At 42.0% G+C, this 23,364-nt stretch overlaps 3 protein-coding genes across 5 annotated transcripts in view; all 3 read left to right on the forward strand.

Annotated features, from left to right (window-relative positions):
* Window positions 1–23,364, forward strand: part of LOC306924515 (uncharacterized protein) — a 143,073-nt gene that overhangs the window by 8,226 nt on the left and 111,483 nt on the right. The window lies entirely within an intron of this gene.
* Window positions 1–23,364, forward strand: part of cdcp1a (CUB domain containing protein 1a) — a 33,617-nt gene that overhangs the window by 7,985 nt on the left and 2,268 nt on the right. For 2 of the 3 annotated variants that reach the window (XM_079503052.1, XM_079503053.1), the window contains exons 2-9: window positions 14,482–14,694; window positions 15,675–16,043; window positions 16,420–16,788; window positions 18,819–19,016; window positions 20,255–20,438; window positions 21,591–21,781; window positions 22,453–22,806; window positions 23,079–23,166. In XM_079503052.1, coding sequence (XP_079359178.1) covers window positions 14,482–14,694; window positions 15,675–16,043; window positions 16,420–16,788; window positions 18,819–19,016; window positions 20,255–20,438; window positions 21,591–21,781; window positions 22,453–22,806; window positions 23,079–23,166 — 1,966 coding nt within the window. Of the gene's footprint in view, window positions 1–8,757; window positions 9,068–11,971; window positions 12,051–14,481; window positions 14,695–15,674; window positions 16,044–16,419; window positions 16,789–18,818; window positions 19,017–20,254; window positions 20,439–21,590; window positions 21,782–22,452; window positions 22,807–23,078; window positions 23,167–23,364 lie in introns of those variants that run through there. The other variant, XM_079503051.1, reaches the window with a different exon arrangement.
* Window positions 6,846–7,580, forward strand: tmem158 (transmembrane protein 158; the record flags this gene model as incomplete). Its single annotated transcript, XM_079502871.1, has 1 exon — window positions 6,846–7,580. One exon carries the CDS (start codon window positions 6,846–6,848, stop codon window positions 7,578–7,580), a length of 735 nt encoding a protein of 244 aa, XP_079358997.1.

The raw sequence follows: 23,364 nt of genomic DNA on the forward strand, positions 1-23,364 counted from the left end.
CATTGGCAGTGAGAAGCAATCTTACACCATCTCAGCTTCAAGAGCAACGAGGAGCAGGTTGATCTCTCTCTGGTCTCTGCATAGGCGTCTGTGATCACTGCTCAGACGGGATGATAAGTCTAATGTTATTCTCAGGGCCTATTTCACACCGACAGCCCCTCCAGGCTGTGCACATCCGTCACCAATCTTTACCCAATAGTGAAAGCGTTTACAAACATTGGGACTAGTGGGCACATGGGTGACTGTTTCATGTAATCAATTCCCAACAGATCTCAAAACCTGTTGTTTTGGGGAGTGCTGATTTCAGTTCATTCAACCTCCTCTTGTGTGTTGGCTAGTGAAGTGCACCCTAGGAGACATTTATACTTCAAAGCGCAACAGTATTGCGCACAGAGAACAGCTGATATACAAGCTCACATCGCATCGCGCACGACACCATCGCAGGACAAAGCATAAATTATACTTGATGGTCTGCAGGTGCGCGTGCAGTGACCTTAGCTTTACCTTTAACCACCTACTTCTTGAGTCCAAGTGGATGTTTCTGCCTCAAGGCTTTTCTGAAATATCACTTTCACGCGGTTGGGAGACCTCACTCGTCAGAAAAAACACGACCACATCACTGCGGTCCTAGACTCTCTCCACTGGCTCCCTGTCCATTTTAGAAATCGATTTTAAGATCTTGCTGTTTGCTTTTAAAGCCCAAAATGAGCTTATAGAGCCATGCGGCCCCGCCAGACCCTAGTTACTCTTGATTGAGCTCAAAACTCACTATAAGACCAGAGGTGACCGGGCCTTTGCAGCGGCTGGCCCTAGACTCTGGAACCACCTGCCCCTTATTCCATATCTGCTCTGCTCTGACTAGAGGCCTTTAAGACCAATTTCTTCACTTTGGCCTTCTAGCCTGGCTAATAAGCCAGACTAATATCACACAACACTGTCGCGGGATATCTAAATAGTGAATGAAACAATTGAAAAAAGCTTTGAGGTGCACATAAAAGCCAGAATAAATGGGAAAAGGACCCCAGAGGTGTTAGGCCTACACATGACATGTATGTCGTGATCTTCTAGATCATGGGCTATTTTTGGCCAATCTTCCCCCAGAATAGCTGAATAGGGACACTATAGGGTTCACGTGGTTAAGCTGACAAAATGAGTATTCTGTGATGGATAGGCTGAATTTCCCCTCTCTGCCGTCCCCCCTTCCGTTCCAACCACTACCATCAGCTATTTCCTCTACCTCTCGTCTCCCCAGGGACTCCTGGGTAATTAATGCTACTAATTAACATGCTACCATTCTGTCCTGTGAATCCATCTGCAGTCTCTCAGATCACAGCCTAGAGTCGGGTTAGGATTCTTGAGCACCAGGTCTCACCCACAAATCCACTCTTGATCTTGTGGATTTGAGCCTACTGTATTTTTTTCTGTTTTATTTCTGAATTTTGTTTTCATTGTATTCAAATGTCCTTTCATATTTTTTCACTCTGTGTGCTGAATAGGTGTTTCCTATTAAGGAGATATTAAGGAGATAGGTGTTTATCTCCTTTTTTCTCTACTTTTTACTTAATTCAAATGCCCCTTTATAATGTGTTTACATTTCCTCTTATACACCAGATTTGAACCTGGGTTTCTGCAAAAAAAACAAAAAAAACAAGTGCTGCAATTATTGTTATGCAGTGAGCTAATACTATACTAATACTGCTAGCTCTGGGAGAAATTGAATTTTGACCTTCAGTTCAAAATTTGTGTCAAACCAGAAACGGGGTCAAAGGTCATGTCCAACCCAGACACAAATGTAAAAATGTTGTGACTTGTGAGCATTTCAGTCAGATGTTTTCAGCGAATAGATGTATTTATTTAATTATTTAGTCGCGACCCATAGAAATGGTTAAGTTCTTAAAAAAGGGTCTCAAGCCATTGTTTGGGAACAGCTGAGCCAGTGGATCTGCTAAATGGTACGTCTGCTCAAGTACAGTTGATACAGGCGAGTCAAAGGCCTCTAATAGGTCCTCATTTTTCTCCCAAAGACACAGTTTGAGAAAATGAATCTTTTATACATTCTCCTTTGGCACAAGAGGCTTTTATCTTCATCCAATTTGCATTTTTGGCCCTGAAGCAATTTACATTTTTATAGCATAATTAATGAGCAGGAACACCATTTACATTTTTTGGCTGTATTTGCTGGTACATTGTCTAGACGGTCTACCTGGTAGAGAGAAGTTCTCGTTTGGAAATGTGCGAGTGTTTTGTGTTCCCAAGTGTGTAGGACTGCAACAGTTAAACAAACAAATCGATTTAATAGATTATTTAAAATAAATATCGATAATTGATCATTTGAATAAGATAATTTATTAACAATCGAACCCTTTTGGGCATGTCTTTATAGACTGAATGATCATAACATCACCACAACCATTTCTGTATCCACCACCAGCGTTGCATTGGAGCAGTATTATTCATGAACCTTATTTTATTTCTGGAAGAACAGGACACTAATGATATTGTTAGATTATTTTTGTTAAATTAAATACATATCCACACATTGACACTGACAGTGTGGACACTTTATTTTATATTGTGAAAATGTCCATATTTCCATTGTACCTGGAAATACCTGTTTGTTTACAAGCATTTAAACATTCTGATCTGGTCCACTAAAAACAAAAAGTGCAAATAAATACAAAGATTGAAAATAGCCGCATGCATGACACCATTGTGAGTATGAATTAAATAACACTTGTGGTAAATACATTTGTATATATAAATACAAAATATATATTTTTTAAAAACACTTCTTGATAAATCAGTAAAGACTATAATCGATAGTTGCAGCCCGTGGATTTTTATTTTGTTTTATTATGAAAGGTGAAGTGAAATACACTTTGATAACAACTGGGGAAGGGAGTGGACTGCTTTCAGGTGCAAATCAAGGCCAAAGGCGAGCGATGTCTCTCACTTCAACTGTTCTCCAAATCAAACAAACAGAGGCAGTCCTCCAGAGCAAATGAAGCCATTTTTAAGCAGCACAAAAGAAGACAAGTATCATTATATTCTCTGGAAAAGATGAAAGGGAATGATTTATCTTTTTTCGGCTCTTTTCCTCTGCCAAGTCAAGGACTCGTTTCACTTGAGAATGTACAGTACATACCCTTCAGATTGGAATACATACTGGGGGTCTTGATAAATAGCAAAATAAATCAATATTATATAATCAATTGTTGATTTTAGGATAAAAGAGATTGGCAATGGAGACGTATAGCCGTTATAATAAGCCTTCTTTTTGATCTCTTCTGTGTGAAAGACCTCCCAGGTTGATTACGATAAAGAAGATTATTGTCTATTATTAAACAATTTGAAAAACTAAAGGCACATCTTTAAATTTAACCCATTTAGGACTAAGGCCGATGCTAAAACGCCATCTAAATACTGACCTACGTTTAGAGAAAATGTTCAAATATTAATATTTTTCAAAAATGTTATATTGCTATATACTGTACAGTAACAAGAACCCCAAAAGGTGGTTCCCATCTTGAAGGGGTAAAACACCAAAAGCGGTTCCCGTCTTCTAAAGTGGCACTATGTAACTCTGTCTTAATGAATAAAATGCAATTTTGTCCAATCTGTATGGTAGATTATGTTAATACTATATAACTCTTACAATTGGGGTGGATATATTTTGTCTCCCTGTTCTTCTATTAAGACATTTAGATAGTGTCAAAGGTCATGACTCAACTAGACACAGGATCTGACACAAATTCTGACCTAAAGGTCAAGATTCAATTCATCCCCTAGGCAAGCAGGCCGGCTCCATCGATATAAAAACCTATATAACCTCATTCGCCACTGCAGTTCATTGAAGCGGCCTGTATCGCAGGGAAGGCGGAAGTGCAGAAGGCATGCATGCTGCCACTCAAAGTGACTACTGATACAAGTAGAACTCATTCATGTGTGATATTTACAGGCTTGGAAAGCATGGGATTCTGGTCTCTAGTCTTGGCAATCAGAAATGATTTTCCCTGAAGCTCGGAGTGATTTGTATGTGTGTGTGATCCAATTAGCTTAAACAGGAGGACTGTACAACTAGCACACAGAGGGGTGCAGATTAAGACGCCTCTTGCCAAAACAGAGCAGGTGCATCATAACAATGTGTAAAAACCCTTCATTAGAACCGGAGAAAGAAAATCGAATTAGTAATTATTTAACTGCAGCTGCGTCCCCAGCTGTAATGGTGATCTTACAGCATTTTCTATTTGCAAATGGGTGTTATGCTGAGATCACACAGAAAAGGTACAGCTGAGATTCCTGGTGACTCAGCCAGTTAGTATGGAGGTAGTGGATGTGTCACACAAGGTAGTGGATGTGTCACATCACATGCAGGTCTCCTGTGACACAGAAAGGTCACCAGTTCACCAGTCACATAAACCTGCCTGTCATTTGGCCTGTCACAATTATTGCATACCGGTAATCACCTGATCACAATTATTTGATAAATAATTGCAAAATGGCTTAATAAATAAATGAATAAATTAAGTTAAAATGGCTTAATAGCAAAAATAGCCAATCTACAGACAACACATTGTGTTTGTGCTTGTAGATCTGCTAATTTAGCCATTTTGGAATATTTTGGACATCGATGCCATTACAAAATAAGAAGAACGCTATTACGTGGGCACTTTATGGACATAATAACCGTCATGACATGTTGTAAACGTGACATTATTAGCCTGGACAATTTAATGAAAATTGAAAGGAGCTGCACTAAGAGCTCTGAAAATGCTCAAAAAGCATTCTGAGCTGAGGAATTCATTAAAGACCAAATCCATTAGGGAGCAACTAACCTGATTACATAGCCTGAAGGTAATGTGTCTATACCTGCTGTGCGTACGTTAGTAGAGCTACATGAACATGACCTCTCAGTGGAAATGTACAACCATCTAAAAGGTTGTGTAATTTCTGTCAAATGGTTTGTAACAATAATGAGCAGTTGAAAGATAATCAATGACTGAATGAAAGCTCTGAAACTGAATTGACAGTGCAATATCAGTGTTTTGCCTATATGGCTGGTCGCTCATTGGGACAGCAGATTTGTTTTTCATTGCAACATGTATTTATTTTTATTTTATTACCACTAACTATGTTATCCTAATTGAAATTCTCGTTGTCATTGTCTACTCATGGCTATGGCTATATAGCTTAGAAAAAGGATACGAGTAAAAACTATTTGGAATCTGCATAATTTTTTTTCTTTTTGGCCACAGAATAGAATATAGGCTATATCTGTGGCCAAAAAGAAAAAAATGTATGCAGATTTTCTTTTTGGTTACCTTTTGAGGGGCGCTAGCCCCTCCTATGCCCAGCTTTCCAGCCGGGTTTGTGGAAACACAAACATTGAACACAAAAGTGAAGATGGAAAAGTGAGGACGCAAATTGTGATCGGCCGGCGTGATTGGGTGGGAGATTGGCTGAGATTGGCATAACGATTGTGCCATGGGGGACACCCGTTGTATATACTATTAGACTCGAGAGATGTCAGACATTGCGCAATACTCGAGAGATGCAATACTTGGACCTTTTAAGCTACGCCCGTGGCTGTTGTATGATAATAAGAGGTTGGCTGATTTTGGCTCTAAATCTCTAAATTGCAAAAGGGCTACAGCAATGCATTGATACTGTAATTTGTACTTTTGAATACTTAAGTATGAGGGGCACTAGCCCCTCCTATACACAGGTTTAATGTTTGTCTTTAGTTCAATGTTTGTTTTGTAAACGCATTGACAATGAAGGGAAGATTTACATCATAATGCGTCATTTACGTCATATTGTCTCTTTATTGTTAATGGCGTTTAATGTTTGTGTTTGCACCGTTTGTTTTACATCACCATTACTGCACATCACCATTACTAACCCTAATCAACATGAGTTATTCTTTAATATATTAGTGCCCCTCACTTCACACGGGTGTGATTTTTGAGGGGCGCTAGCCCCTCCTATATATGGCTTTAATGTTTGTTTTCCAACGATGTTTGTTTAAGAAAACGCCATAGATAATAAAGACACATCTAGTTTGTTTTGAGGACAAACATTAGCACCCGTTGCTTACCCGTTGTTGTAAGATGATAAGAGCGCCCCTCACTTCACACAGGTGTGATTTGATATATATATATATATATATATATATATATATATATATGTAGGCTACTTGAGTAAATGTACTTAGTTATACTTCTTGTACCAGTGCAGTGCTGCGCACAGAAATGGGGCTCTGTGTCCCCGTGCGGCGCAGAGGGCAGGTGGCTCACTCACTCACTCATTCCCTCATCATCCAGTCTGCCACACTCAGTGTGGTGCTGAGTCTGCTGACTACTGTGGTCACACCTGAAATCACAGCGGGACTCGGGAGGAGGAGGAGTATAGGACTCAAGCAAGGCAAAGCACCGGCATGAAGACAACAGCTCAGCGTCCACGTTCTGCTCATGCCAACTAATAATAGCTGTGGAAATTAGGACGCAAGTCAGGCAACTTTGGGAAGCGGAAAGAAAAGAAGGAAAAAAGGGGGAAAAAACGAGAGCGCAGAGAGGAGGAGGGGAGATGCTGGCGCCGATGACAAGCACTGGACGACGTTTCCATTCACATTTCACAACGCCTCGGGTTGTTACGGTAGCGGGAAAGAATCGCGAGGGACATTTTCAAACATTCTAGCCTACGCCCCACGACTGTCCGTCCGTCGTCAGCCCGCCTGCCTGTCAGTGCCACCACGCACGCTCCACCCCCACGCACACACACACACGCACACGCACATACAACACAGAGATCAACATGCGAGCAGGAGAGACGCACCAGGCTGTGCCATGCTGAACAACTCTTCATCCACCGTGCTGGTGGTGGTGGCTCTGGCCGCGTCGGCGGCGCTGCTTCTCCAGCGATGCCATGGCTGGAGCGACGAGGACCTGCTCCTGCCGCCCATCATCAACTCGTCCGCCGCCAACACGTTCCTGCACCGCGCCGACCTGGAGGTGGACGTGCGCTACTCCAAGAGGTCCGTGGAGGACAGCGAGGCGTCGGCGGCGGCATCGTCCGACAGCGCGCTGCTGCAGTGCAACGTCAGCGTGCACAGACTGCTGCCCACCTCGCTGGTGGCTCGCTGGGACGCCAGCTTCGGCTTCCAGTGCGACGTGCTCGTGTACACCACCAACAACCACGGCAGGGCTTTCTTCTCCGCGTCGTTCAACAGGGCGCTGTCGCCCGTGCTCATCGAGCACCTGGGGGTCACGGGCGGCCAGCAGGAGCTGAGGCTGTGCGTGGGCTGCGGCTTGTCGCGGTACCGCCGGTTCGGTCAGCAGGGCCGGTCGAGGGGCCAGCAACAGAGCGGAGACGCGGTCAACTTCTGCTGCGTGGACTTCAGCCTGGATGAGCTGAAGGGGGACAAAAGTTGGAGGCTGAACCGCAAGCCCATCGAGTCAACTCTGGTGGCTTGTTTCATGACTCTGGTCATCATCGTGTGGAGCGTTGCTGCCCTCATATGGCCGGTCCCGATCATTGCAGGGTTTCTGCCCAACGGGATGGAGCAGAGACGGCCGAGATAATTTATAAGAATGACTTAAAAGTTCTTTAACCTGGAAATAATAAGCCTTGCTGCCTGTACTCGTGGTGGTGGTGGAATAATTGCCCGGATGTGTTACTTAAGTAGAAGTAGCAATACCACAATGTAGAAAATACTCTGTTACAAGTGACCTGAATTCAAATATTTACTTCATTAAAAGTAGCCTACAATAGTATTGAAATTAATTACTTTAAGTTGCCTATATAAAATGCAAAACATAAAAGTGAGATATTTCGAATGTCACACATGTCACAAGTGTGTCGACCGAGGGCTATTTTCGAATAGCTGAAGTAGGCTAGAATATGGGGTTTGTATTCATATTTACAAGAAAAAAAAAGGTTTCAATAATAATTGTAGTGGAATAAAAAGTACAATATTTGCCTCTGACATGGAGTAGAAGTAGGCCTTTTTTAATTACTCAAGTAATGTAAAACCACCTCAAAGCTGTACCTAGACTATAGTACCTGAGTAAGCGCTTACTTTGTTACTTTCCACCACTGCCTATACTATCTGTAGCCATTCAAGTTCATGTGTGTGTGTGTGTGTGTGTGTGTGTGTGTGTGTGTGTGTGTGTGTGTGTGTGTGTGTGTGTGTGTGTGTGTGCGCGCGCGCACGCGCACGTGTGCGTGTGTGTGAGAGAGAGTTTGGAATGGAGAACACGTTGAAAGTGTTTTGTTCAAACATATGTTAACTTAAACCTACCCTGTAGTGTAGAGTTCCCCTTTAGGCCAAATTGGTGAAGAGTAGGGCTGGGCCCGTAACCGAAAATATATCCATACCGACATTTAGAACCAATTCCTAACTCACAATCTTGCTCGTGTAGGTTAATCGAATAATCGTGAAGCAGGTTTTTTTAATAATTATTTTTTTTATATGTCAAAGAATCAACATGAGAAATATCTAATAGATAGTTTTTTTTATAATCTACTAAACTGATTAGAACCCTACATTATGCTTCATTCTACAATGGTGGCATATACACAACTAGTGCAAAAAAACAACTGAGAGAGACCATATAATGCAGAATGTATAATGCAGAATAATAGTTTTAATGCCAGATATTTGTATAACTTTTGTTTAGGAAAACGAACACACAATGGTTTAAAATCGTACAATCTACTCGGTACAAAATTGTACCGAGTAGATTAGTACAAAAGTACAAAATTGCTGCCTGAGGAAGAATGTTTTACTCAAAGTAGTCTGCACGATTTTGGTTTATTTAACAAAAGTTGTAAAATATGTTTTAAAATGTTTGAAGGCATTAATACTATATTCTTTTGCATTATTATACAGTGGTTTTTTTAGCTGTGTCTAACTGCTCCAATGACTGGCCGCATGTGTATGTCTATCTGTCTGTCTGTTTAGAGAACGGACAGCTGCAATACCGCTGGGTGACCTAAAGTGGCGCTGTTAATAACTGCAGTCAACCAGCAGTGTTGTTGAGCAGCCTGCACCGCTCAGTTCACACAGGTGTGATTTCTTCTTTTTTTTTTGCTTTGGGGGTTTGCCTCCTTGGGAACAAGGACTTTTTCAAATAGTGAAAATAGTGAAAACAGAAATAGTCTACAAGCTCACAATGAGTCGTATGGTGACTTGTAAATCGGCTATTATCACTTATCACAGGCAAAAGTTTGAATTGATTGTGATATTGATTTGAAGTCACATTGCCCAGCCGTAAAGCTAAGAGTCATAGCCTATAACCTTTTGAGATCTGTAATGGGGCCAGCTGCTCAGCTCTTACTTAAGATGTCTAGTGTTTGTTTTTCTATAGCCATGTAGAAGACCTTCCTATAGACAAGGTCAGTGTGAGTTGTGCACACCCTTTTCCTTAAAGCAGTGTTTGTATTAGTTTTTAATATTTCTAGATTTGTTTTGTTTTGCCTTATCCTATGTGTAGGTCCTTTACACAGAACACACTATTCAAGGTGTGTGAAAGTATGGCTACGTGTGGCCTATAGTCAGGTTCATATATAGTAAACGTAAACTTTTCAGTATATTCTCAAAAATAGATGTTTACGGCAGTTGCAAAAGTTTATATTGTTAGATTTATAAAGTAAAGTTCAATATAAGTGCTGATTTGTATTTATGTTACCCTTGCTACAAAGAAAATAAAATGTTTATAGTCTTATTACATTGGGTCTGACCTGTTCTGTGCCACTTTGGATGATTTGTAATTCAAATGAGACCTGCAGGAATTTGCAGATGCAACCCTCAGTTCAAAGGATATCATGGACCTGGTGCAGGATACATTTATATCATTATCCATTTGAAAACAAAGCAGTTTACACTATCGTACTACGGTATATGTACTGTAACAACACCTGAGGTTGCCGTTTTTTAAGTAAAAGGGACCCCTCCATTCCAATTCTCCAGTTCTGTGCATTTCTCTCCTACAGTAGGAGAGTAGTTATAGACACAGTCATGAATGGCAGACAATTTAAAACTAGCTGTCACATAGATATAGGCTCTAGCTTCTGTCCAGTTTGATGAAAAACAAATCTCAGTACAATAACAATGGACACATCTGTGTGTGCGTGTGTGTGTGTGTGTGTGTGTGTGTGTGTGTGTGTGTGTGTGTGTGTGTGTGTGTGTGTGTGTGTGTGTGTGTGTGTGTGTGTGTGTGTGTGTGTGTGTGTGTGTGTGTGCGTGTGTACCTCTGGGATGCATGCATGCTGCAACTGAACAAGACACATTTCCATTTCTCTGTGCATAAAAGTGGATACTGGATACATGCATTATGCACCAGTGGTGGAAAAACTATCAACGGTAACTGAACAAACACTCAATGATATCTATCGGAATATATAGCCATTTCAATACTTATAATAATAACTTACTGCACCTTTAAAAACAATAGTTTTTTTTTTGTAGTATTATCCTATTAGTTCCTGCTCATTATTTTCTGGTAGATTACTTAACTGTCTTTAACTAACTTAGCTGGCTACACTAGGATCCATTATGTCTCTACACATCATTTATTCCACTGATAATGGTATTACCCACCTAATCAAATAACTCCATCTCTCCATCCATCAGCAGTCACGTGCCGTAAACGAGGACAGCATAGAAGTAAACATTTCTCCCTTCCTGCAAAAGCTTTCCAGCAGTATTGATTTAGTTCAGTGGCTTCCCAACCTGTTTTCCACTCCTTCTTAATTCTTATATGTGTGACAAAGGCTGAGATCAGCCCTTCTTGTACAACAGATGATTACACATTTGCGATACAATATGCATTGTGAGCTCGTGAATAGGCTGGTTTTGCAAGAAAATAAAAATAAGAAATGTACTTTTTTCTTCTTCGTCTTTTTTTTATGTTTACAAAAGGACATGCCCAAAATGGGGTTGCCAAGTGGAAGTTATTTTTTTCTTGAATGTTCTCCTCAACTCTACTATAGCTCATCAGAGAGGGGTTCATCAGGATAGCATCCAGCCTCCTCTCCCCAATCCTATCCCTGTTGTTTGTGCTGCTGGACAGTTTAGATAGCTGGACAATAGCCGCAGCTTTATAAAGCAAGGGGAAACTGACACATTTTCTTATAGAAATGATCAATCAATACAACCAATAAATTGGCTACACACATTTATCAGTCAGTTTTCTGCTTAAAATAGGCTAGACAATAGACATGCCAGCATATGGTTTACATATAGGCCCACTTGTACTTTCATTATTTATGCCATTAAATTGCTATATGAGCCAGCCAGTTGCATCATGACCTACATGCTGACAGTGCCCATGTGTGTTTGACATAGTATACTATTATCTGGGCAGGGCTGTGTTTACAAATTACAATCAATCATCCTGACTAATCACAACAGCACACTGAACCCACCTGCATAATTTCTTCTTGAGCTTACAGTAGCCTACACTGTACACTAGTATAGCCTATATTCCTTGTGTATTCAGTGTTTGGTTCCCTACATGGTGTGTGTGTGTGTGTGTGTGTGTGTGTGTGTGTGTGTGTGTGTGTGTGTGTGTGTGTGCGTGCGTGCGCGCACGCGCACGCACACACACGCGCGCATCAGCACACGCGCATCAGCACACACACACGCGCATCATCAATTCATCACATTCACACATCATCAAATGGCCCTCTGGTCTGAGCCATATATCTATGACTCTGAGCCACGCATTTTTTATTCTATGGAGCCACGCCTTTACCTGCGTCAGGAGGAGGAGTTAAGGCCTACACCTAAACGAAATATCATAGTAGGCCTACAGTCAGGAAGCACCGCTGCATGTCTCTACTGTATCACTAAACGGCCAGATCTCACTTTTATGAGCTGGGTGATGATAATAAGACATAAAACATATGATGCACGGCTCAGGATCAATCTAATCTATTCACGTGTTTATTGTTTTCGCGTTTCTCCAAGGACAGTATGCCCGCAGCATCAGTAGTCAGAGTTGCTCTGCAGATTTGTTTATTTGCATTCTCCGCCTTGAGTGTATCAGGTAAGTGATCTCTGTATTGTTCTAACCTGTTGATCAGATCGCTGATCCGCTAAATCAATTACACAGCCGTTGGGTGTATATAAATTGTTTCGTTTTGATATGTGGCATTTAGCTAGAATATATGATTAGGCCCTTTTTTGGGCACACTTAGCTGGTAATGTTTACAAATCAAAACAAATGCTATTTAACCTTTGGGAAACGCTATCCTTAATCAACCTATGCGTGTTTGTGCTGAATAAGTGGCGTTTTTATCTCAAGGACCCCTGTTTGATTGGTTTTAGCTGACGGAGTAGTATTAGTATTATAGTATTATTATTATTGTACAGTATTCTTAAGAGCTCTGCTCTGTCAAATCCTCAGTTATTGAACTCTGAGAGTGTACAAATTGGACATTCATTTGTATGCCACGCTTTTGATGAATTTGTAGGTATAGCCAGAGCGTTTAGTTCAGAGTTACAGACCTACTGTATGTAGGGTCCATTTGGTATAATTTAGCTGGATGGGGAGCGGGGACCCCCTGGAAGGCCCCTCCAGGACCGCTGGGTGTCCCTGGCCCTGGGCCCCACTTTGAGAACCACTGCTGAAGATGATTGGCTTGAATGATGAATGTGTGGATGTATTAGTAAATAATAAATAGATAATATCATGTACCAGGCCTGTTCTTTACCCCATGAAACATGTTACAGCTGGTCTAATTCTAGCTTTACCTTCGGAAAAAGAAATATGACTGTCAGTCTTATGAGTATGTGAATGGCTAAATAAGAATGTTAGTGTCTTGTGTGAAAGGCAGTGAAACACGTACGCTATATGAGTCATCCTCTTTACAGGAAAACAAGCTGTACTAACACAAAATAACTGAAATGGAACCAAAAATGAAACAAAACACAATCTACCCATAGGAAGTGTTTAGTTATTTAATTATACAGTATCAGTAGCTACAAGAGTGTTCATATATGTTTATTACTATATGAAATGCTATATTTTTGCTTTTTAAATGCCTATGGAACATGACAGTTTCAGAGGAACAAATGATGATATACAATTGTGTGTGTGTGTGTGGGGGGGGGGGGGGGGGGGGGGGGGGGGGGTGAGGGAGAGAAATATACTTTATGTAAACTGTCTTGCAAATTAGTTGCTTGTGTTAGTGTGTGTGTGTGTGTGTGTGTGTGTGTGTGTGTGTGTGTGTGTGTGTGTGTTCAGGCCTGTTTGTTCAGGAGGTAAAGGCTTATTAGTCATAGAGGGAGTGAAGCCAGGCTGTGTCACATTCAGCTCTCAGCGCAGTCAGTAGCTTGTTACAACACAACAGCACTACCAAACATACCTTTTGGACAGAAGGAAGAGAGGACACTAGAGCAGCACATACATTTTAAGCCTTTTTTTTAGGTGCTAGTATACAAAAACGACTAACGTTTAAACCTTTTGGACGTTAATATAATCAGGGAAGATCTTCTGATGCTGAACTTGTTAAAGGCCAGAGCGAATACAACCCCCCTGCCCCCCTAAATCAAACTGTATCTCCAACACACATTGTTGGATGTCAAATGATGGCTTGAAAGCTCACACAGAGCTCTCAGTCTTTCCTCATGTTGGCCCATGAATTCAGGCAAAGAATCTTGGGGTTATAGTTGACACTGTCCTAAATAAGAATTGGATAGGTCAAATGTCTGCTGTTGGCCATTAATCAGCTAGGCCTACTTATCAGCTACTGTACACTGGACTATTGGGGGTTAAGCAACCATTATATCATGACATTTATATTAATATCAAAAGAAAACACATCACTGGCTCAATCACTTAATTGACCATGGTTTCCCAGGTCAATTAAGCGTGAACTTGTAGATCAGCTTTCACAGAATGTTCGCCTATACTGTATGTCAATCCCAGAACAGGGATGCAGCGTGCTAAGGTTCAAGTGACTTGCTCAAACTTTAATTCAAAGGCACCTCAGCAATAGCGGTTCAAAGTCAACTGTTGTTCAGATTTTCTACTCAGATTTTCCCAGCTGATAGGAATTGATATAGCCCACTGGTTCTCAATGTCAGGTTCAGGGACCACCAGGGACCCAAATGGACCCTTATGGGTCTGTATTAGCCTGGGCAGCATTCCTTTTTGGGTTTATGATCCGGTCGGGAGCAGATGATAATCGTTACGTCATGTTGTAGTCATTGTTTTGTAGTAATCAGGCCGGAACCCTCAATCTGGAACTTCCTTTCCCTCAAACCGATTTTTTCCCAATAAAAGCCGCAGGCTACGAGAGAACGGCCTGATAACTACAAATTGAGAACCAGTGAGGAAACGTTCTGAGCCCAGTTTTCTTGCCTCCAGGGTACTGCCTCCCCTAGTCATAACATGTTGTGGCATTGCAACATTTAGAGAAAATGAAATTAACTTCATAAAAAGTATTTTCTCCCCTCCTTTGTTCTCCCTCCAGGAGTCCAGAAGTTGACCATCAGCCCTGATAGGGGCTCTACAGTCTTCTTCAGTAATAAGATCAGAGGGTCAGCATGTGTCGTGTGTGCCGATCAGGGCCGCTCTCGACAATGTGGTGCTTCTGTGCGCTTAAGTGACGCCGGCGCTGCCTCTCTGGAGTTCAACTGTTCCAGTCCTCAGGATGTATTCAGCGTGTACATTCTAAGATTCATAAGTAAGTGTTTATTAAAACCCGAGGCTGATTCTACTTGAATGCCTTCTAAACTTGTGGTTCTCAAACTTTTCTTGTGCCAAGGACCTCCAAATTGATGTGTATTTAAAAAAAGAAAAATAATAAAATTATTCAGCATTTATAGCATCGTTGCTGTCGGGAGGAAACCACCTAACTCAATTTTTGAGGTTTTTGATTTTCTTTTTTGCATAAATCTGTGCTATTGAACACCCTTTACGTCTGTGTGTTGGTTAAAGAAATATTGAACCAATGGAAAGTGAAAATGAAAAGTGCTTTGAACAAAACCTTTTAACTCCATTGGACCCTCAAACTGTCTGCTAGAACAGCAAACTCTACCACCTCTCCCCCTCTCATGCAAGTAATTGACAACATATAAAGTCACAACACCAACTTTGATGAGGCAGTATTGCTTTGTTTTCAAAATATAAGGTTTTCTTCATTTCCTGAACAATTTATATTTTTCATTGTTTGAAAAATGAACATTTTGGAGTTAGGTGGTTTCTTCCTGTCGGGAAGCTGCGACACTAACCACTTCAACCCTCTTGACTTGTAAACTGGACCTGAGTCGACTCTGTACTTGGACCGCTATTTTACGTCAACGCCAAATCTCGATGCCAAAAACAGCCGGTTTCTAAGCTTACAATGCATCACGTTGTGACATGTGGCTATTCTTGGCCAATGTTCTCTTTGAATATGGATGCTGCGATTCACGTGCTTAATAGTTATATTAATTATTATAACTCCTACTTAATAGGTATATATATATACCTAAATTGTTTGATATACAGTATCAATTTTGTGCTTTCTACAATTGTTTAATTTTGTGTATTTTTGCTTCATGTTTTCTTTTGCCAAAAATGTATCCCCTGCTTCTTTGTCATTGGAATGTCACACAAAAGTATATTTTTCATATATTCAAGCTCACAATGCGTGACCACTATTACTGTACCTGCTTTTCACAGAGTGCACCACGAAGCTCTGTGATGGGATCGTCCTGATTGAGTCACCGGGTTCCCTTCCTCTGTCGGATTTCGACCGCACCTTCACCTGGAACCTGACGGCCGCCTCCTCCACGGTCCCGGTGTTCCGAATAGACTTCACCAAGACGGGCCTCAGGCAGATTGAGCCCAGTGGGAGCTGTCCGGACAAACACACGTACACCCTGGAGGCCTTCCAGACGTCCGGGCAGGTGGCGATCGGGACCTACTGCAGAGACGGAGCCGTCCGTGGGGCTCAGGTGCAAAATCAGGGCCGGTTTTCTCTGAAAGTGCCGGCCAAGCAGAAACTGCAAGCTGCACTGTTTCCTGTGTCCGTTGGGGAGAAAATCAAATGTAAGTTTCTAAAATGTTCCACTCCCATGTGTCTATGACACATTGTTCTCGCAAATAATTATTTATAGCCACCTTCGTTATGGGATATTGATATGTTTTATCCCTGCTTCTGGTTAGACAGAATTAAATACATGCATTTCCTTTTGGGGAATGTAGACTGTCTACAAGCTGAAATCACATTGCATTGTAACACGTTGGGAACTACTTGTAGTTAGGGGCCGGGCTACAAGTTAGTTAGTAGTTTACAAGTTCTTTTTTACAAGACACACCCTTGGTAGATGTGATCAAACATACAGTGGATTAACCTTGTCTTGCTTTAAGACTTAAGCCAGCGTGTTCTGACAGTCTTCATTCACTTCCTCATTCTCTCCCGAAGCACTTGCCAGAATCCAGGTGGTTTTACCAGAGGGGACCTCCTCTTCGGAGCTGCTGTCTCCAAACTACCCTGACAGTCTTCCAGACGACGCCGTGATGGAGTGGGACTTTTGGGTCGCGGCCAAACACACCGCCGCCGTTCGGTTCATGAACTACACGCAGCCCCGGTGTCGAAAGAGCCGGGCTGCCATGGAATACCTGACGGCAGGCAGAGGGGCGACTGTGCTGGAGCCCGCGGCCCGCCAGGCGACGCAGATACAGGGCAACTTCTCCTTGACCCTGAGCAACTGTGACATGGACAGGAAGCGCGCCTATTCCCCGGGACTCTCTGTCCACTTCCAGGTCTCTGCTCTCAGGACGAGCTTCCCAGGTTTGCAAAGCATGTGGTCGTTGCTCAGTGGTGGAAGAACTCACATTCTTTAACTTGAGTAAAAGTATCAATACCACAATGTGGACATTTACAAGTAAATGTCTGGTATTCAGAGTAAAAAGATTTTAAAGTATTGGCATCGAAATGTACTTAAGGTACCAAAAGGGGAAAGTACTTGACTACTAATTTTGCAGAGTTTTCAATTGTATAAAATGTGTACAAATCTTGAGCTTGTAGATTGGCTATTTTCAAATGGCCAAAATGTATATATGGCTGAAGTGGTTAATGTATGTATGTTTTATAATAATAATCAAAATCTACGAAGTAACCAGTAACTGATGTTGTCAAATAATTGTAGTGGGGTAAAAGTACAATATTTGCCTCTGAGATGTAGTGGAGTAGAAGTAAAAGTATTGAAAATACTCCAGTAAAGTGAAAGTACCTCAAAAGTGTACTTAAATAAAGTACTTGAGTAAATGTACGTAATTACTTTACACCGCTGGTTGGAAACAAATCGTCGCTGCATGTCCAAAACCGTCACTTCTCAGTAAATGGAAAAAAAAAAATCTGTTCCAGTGGATACCGCCGGTTAGTATTTAGTCACAAGCTTGTTATTACTTTTAGAACCCACAGACACACTTAAACCACTTTTAGCCTGTAGTCTCTATTTGGGGCATGTGATTATAGGTGGACAAAAACAATAATAGCACATCTACAAGCTCATAACACATCACTACACTTTAGCTATAATTGTTTTTTTCTTATTTATTTATTTATTTCTCACTTTCTGTATGTGTGACACTGTCATACAAATGAACGATAAATTAATTTAGGGGGAAAAAAACAAGCAGATAAACACATAAAAAAATGGAGATACTATGTTTTCTAAATACACAGTATGAGTGGTCAGGTTAATGTATTTTAGATACTGTGACATATACCATAGCACCAAACGTGTCTTTTTCTAAATCTTAGCTGCCATGGATTTTTGGTGTGGGCTGACTGAGATGCTCTTGATGACAACGTTGCATGTTAGAACACTGTGTACAGGATGATGTCATGATGACACATTGCCTCGTGGCCTTGATATGAACCCTCATTGGTTAACTTTAGGGGAGCTTGGGGATTGCGTCATCACCGATAGAACGCAGTGTTTCAAGGATGCACTTCCTTTATGTCAAATCTGTGCTAATTGGCTGGCAGTGATGGGCTTCCTCATGCAAGACACACACACACACGTGCGTGCGCGCACACACACACACACACACACACACACACACACACACACACACACACACACACACACACACACACACACACACACACACACACACACACACACACACACACACACCTCACCTCACTGCTCTGTCAAAATGCCAAGAAATATTAGCTTTGAATAAAATATTACCTATATTTTCCCCAAAATTGCAGATCTACAAGCTATACTTTTTATTTCTTCTATGTATGACAAAGTGTCAAATAAACCATTGTAATTGATTTAGTCGATTATAAAAATCTATTTTCATTTTTAGGATTCCTTGATATATAACAAATATAAATTGAATTATAAAAAAAAAACACACTTGTCGAATATTTCATAGATCGCAAAAGTAATTGAATAATCTATAACATAATGAATAGTTGCAGCAATACAGACGTCACATATTTTCAGGCCTTCATCTGTGGGGGAAAACCCTCTGATGTATGATTGTTGTGTCGTGTGCAGTGCAGTGCATTGTTGTGATGTATGATTGTTGTGTCGTGTGCAGTGCAGTGCAGCGTTGTGATGTATGATTGTTGTGTCGTGTGCAGTGCAGTGCATTGTTGTGATGTATGATTGTTGTGTCGTGTGCAGTGCAGTGCATTGTTGTGATGTATGATTGTTGTGTCGTGTGCAGTGCAGTGCAGCGTTGTGATGTATGATTGTTGTGTCGTGTGCAGTGCAGTGCATTGTTGTGATGTATGATTGTTGTGTCGTGTGCAGTGCAGTGCAGCGTTGTGATGTATGATTGTTGTGTCGTGTGCAGTGCAGTGCAGCGTTGATCTCACCAAGAAGAAGGGCCTTTCTCTGAACATTGAGAAGACCACAGCGGACTCTGACTGTGAGATGCAGATGGACTCTGTCCCCCGGGGGAAGATCAGTGTCCCGGCAGGACAGCGGGCTCGGCTGTCCTTCCAGGACTGTCACCCCGAAGACCTCCTTGTGATCGCCAGGCAAATCATAGGTAACTCATATATACCCTCCATTATTGGACCTTTTTGAAGACATCTGCAATTATGCAGCCGACGAGTGCTGGTATTTACGCTAAAATACCAGATCTCAAAGGTCAGTGGCACGAGTTCTCTCTCCTTGGTGGGATAAAATTGGTATCCTGACCCGAAGATGTATTTTCTGTTCACTAAAGAGTGGAGAGATGAGGAGACCCATTTCTGAACAAACACTATTAATAAAATAATTGTAAGCCTAATGTTTTTCAAATCAGTAATAGCCTGTAGTATAGGACTCTCCGAAATCTGGATCGGCATCAGCACCCAAAAATCTGGTATTGTAGGTGTCAAACTGTGTGTATCACAAAATCACCAGCTCCATGGTGTGGTTGACCACTTTTGTGACTCGTGGCACACATAACAGTAACGTTGCAAACTTCTGCCATGACTCATATACCTTTTTAGCTTTATGTATTCACACACGAGATCGAAGAGTGACCGCTTTGTCATTTACTGCTTGTGGCATCAGGGAAGGATTTACGCTCCCAAGGGCCCCCGGGCTAGACAACATTTCAGGGCCCCCCTGGGACAAAATACGGCATTGTTTTTCCGGTCGCGCAGCTTTTCCGCGCGACCGGATTTTGTTCTAATTTCGCTATAATTTTGGGGTACCCAGCCCCCCCAAAAGAGAAAGGCAGGCAGGCAGGCAGACAGACAGACTATAGTCACTGAATGCAGGCTGCCATGCACAGCGACATTGGCAGGGGTTTCCACAGCTACCCCACAACACAGCGTCACTGTCTGAGCAGCAGCTCTCAATGTTTTAACCATAATTCTAAATGTACAATAACTAAACATAAATCTCACTTGAATTGGATTGCAATACTTTACCATTTCAAATCATAAAAAACAAAACAAAAAAACAACGGGGTCCCCGGGCTGTAGCCCACCCTAGCCCAATGGTAAGTCCGCCTCTGGGCATCATAAGAGTGGATGTGCTTCCTAATTCTCATGCAATTATTATTGTTTTAATTTACAATCAGTGTACTTTGTGTCATATAAAAAAATATGCCCACTGCCCACAATAAATTTGGAAATGTAACGTTGGTCGATTATTTCTCCACTATAACAATACCAATTGTGACACGTTGTGAGTTTGCACAGCTGTGCCTTGACTTCTTTTACTTGCCCATTGGTGTGCCGTGGGCACAAACAGTTTGAAAACAACTGCTGCGTGTGTGTGTCATTTCTCCAGAATGTCCTGAGCTCAGAGGATGCTCCAGCCCCTTCGCCCTGACCGTGCCTGACCTACGCAACTGCCCTCCTGCCCCGCTGAGCAGCATGACGTGGACCCTGCGCCCTCCGCTCCACGGCACTGTGGAAATGTGGCCGTCTGCTTCCACTGGCGGTGGCCTGCGGCAGTCTCTGCCTGAGCAGAGGTGTGTCCAGGAATTCTGTATCAATCAAGCCCCTTCAAGGCACATGTTGACGTTTGTCACAATATGCCTTTTGAGGAGTTAGACACTGTTGGTCTGACAACCCAGTCATTTACGACCTGATGTTGAATCCTTAGAACCAACCATGAGATGTCCGTGTTTACGTTGTTTCACCTAAGCTGTTTGTCTTGATAACGCTAATGACAGGACCTTTTGAGCACAGCAGCAGTTGATAGGTTCAAAGTAAGACATTGCAGGTGTCAATAAATGCTATGTGCAAGCGCTCTGGACATCAGGTTCAAAGCGCTCTTGTCATTAAATGCTTTCTGTGGATATGGCATTGTACACCACATACAGCTCATGGGAGTAGTACAAAAACCTATTAAAACGGGGAAAGTATCTGCGTCACAATTAATTTAACCACTTTAACCATATTTTATACTTTGGCTGTTCAAAAATAGCAGATATACATTGTAGATCTGCTATTTTTGAATAGAGAACATTTTTAACTCAAATCTTTGCTGCTGGTGGTCCTTAATGGAACAAAAATATTTTGAGATGGGCACTGGGCAGACCAAATACATACAATGTTTGAGCTGATATAGCGGAATACGTTTGTCATAAAACCTTTTAGATGGCATTTGTAGACTCTGCTTCAGGTCTATGGGTTAAACATTAAGGGTGGTGCAGTGCGTCTTGGGGGAGTGCAGGGAAAGAGAGTATTCCATTGCCGTCGGGCAGAATCTTCTTATATTCTCTATATTTGTACTTTTGTTTGGTAAATGAATGTCCTACTTGATCATACAAAAGTATCATTCGAGCTTGTCGATCTGCTACTTTTGATACTTTTGAATTTGAATCCAAAGTTTTGGACATATGAGGTTTCCACCCGTCAGAGGCGATATACAAAGATAGGAGAGGAACCTCTTGTGTCACGGGAGGACCAAGCCGTACCCAGAAACAATAGATACAAGGCGTGTGCCCTGACTCTATCATATTCACGGGACCAAGCCGTACCCAAAAACAATAGATACAAGGCGTGTGCCCTGACTCTATCATATTCAGATGGTCAGAAGTTCAGAACATAATCATGAGGAAAAAAGCTGAAAAACATAACAATTATAAGGTGTTCATTCTACCATAATTCTTTCTCAGGTGCAACGACAGCGCCATTCTCAAAATTTCCGAGGACGATGGCACTTCCGTGGGCCATTTTTGCCCTCAGGGGCCCGTGCAGAAGATGCAGATCAACAGCAACGTGACCGTCGTGGTTTCCAGGTCGGGGAGCAAGGAGCTGGTGGCGTCACAGTCGCTGCTAAATGCCCGTTTCAAAGAGGAGATCTTTGGTGAGATATTGAAACTGATGAAACATTTTCAACCAGACTCTAAATGTATTGATCATGATTGCTTTTGCATTTCTAAAAACCTTAATTAACCTGTGTATGTGTTTTTTGTATATTTTTATTTTATATTTTTATTCGGCAGTATTGAGTTCACAAGTTCCCTCCTCCTGCCTGCATCTGGGCTCTCTCAAGCAGAAACGATGAACCCGGAAGCAGCGGGACAAAAATATGATATTAATTAATATTAATTAATTAATTAATATGATATAAATTTCTAGTTGTAGTCTTGTTAGGTTGTGTTTACATTTGCGCTGTGGCACAGCTTCAATATGTCATAAGTCTCGCGTTCATCCCGCCTCTAGTAGCCGCATACAGCCGCATATCGCTCCGACCAGAATTGGTTCGGAGTAAATCGTCTCTGCCCGAGAGAGACCAAACTCTCCCTTCTGGCAGAATGCAAATGTTGTCCAGCAGGGGGAGTGGTTCCACCAGGCTAATAGCCTGAGGGTATGGGATGATTAGCTGGGACTGTGATTGGCTGAGACATCGACCTAGTCCCTGTTTCACTAGGATATACATCACAATATTGTCACAAAAAGCCATTTCATTCATCGAAGTGCCTCGATACATTTTTTAATTTCTGTTTGTCTCTTGTATCTCTGCCATTCTTACAGAGAGGTACATATTCACGGTATCTCCCAAGAAAGGCGTTACCACCCGTTTGGCTACTCCTAGCTGGCCGGCAGGCATGAAGCCCTACTCCACAGTGGCTTGGATAGTCTCGGTGCCGGCCAAGATGGAAGCCAGCATCGAGTTTGCCAACGCCAGTCGGCCCAAGTGCGGCAACCGGCACACTAACATCGGGGTGCGGGGCCTGAGCTCCCCCGAGGAGATCTATAGCCGGCGGGAGGACGAGGCCACCTCCGATGTCCTCGTCTACGAGACGTTCTACCTCAACATGTCCAACTGCATGCCCGAGTCGGGACAGTTCAGCGTCATTTCCCAGATCACCCTGCAGAAAAACAAGAGTGAGAGAACATTTCACCTGGGAAGGGAGGGAGGAAGGGTGGTGTTAATTAGTGACTTTAAAGTTCCCTCACTAACGCTGCACGATGAACCACTTTAAACCTGACATCCATATTGCTATAGCTATATTGCATATAGCTTGTATATTGGCTATTTTTGCTGTACATTGTACGACAAAGTAATGCATATAAGTGGTTCACAAAACCAAATTGCAAAACGAACTACTACAGTTTCAAAACCTGTTGTCTGTTTGTTCCTGTTTTTAACGAACCAGACCTGATCCTGACCATCGTCCTGAGCGTGGTGGCTGTCCTGTGTGTTCTTACCATCGCTATACTAGCAGTGGTCTGTGTGGTGATCAGGTGAGAGCGTCATCATCGGCTCGCTAGACTTGCTATTGTTATTGATGAGGAATGTTTATCAAAGTCAGTTTTGTGAATCATCAGCTATAGCTTTTTCCTGAACCAGTGCCGTGATTTTTGTACTTTTTCTGTTTTGCATGTATCTATGGAGTTAACATTATTCTAATAGACCCCCAGGTGTGGTTATAATATTCAAAT

This window comes from Electrona antarctica (assembly GCF_951216825.1).
Source record: "Electrona antarctica genome assembly, chromosome: 6".
Taxonomy (NCBI): domain Eukaryota; kingdom Metazoa; phylum Chordata; class Actinopteri; order Myctophiformes; family Myctophidae; genus Electrona; species Electrona antarctica.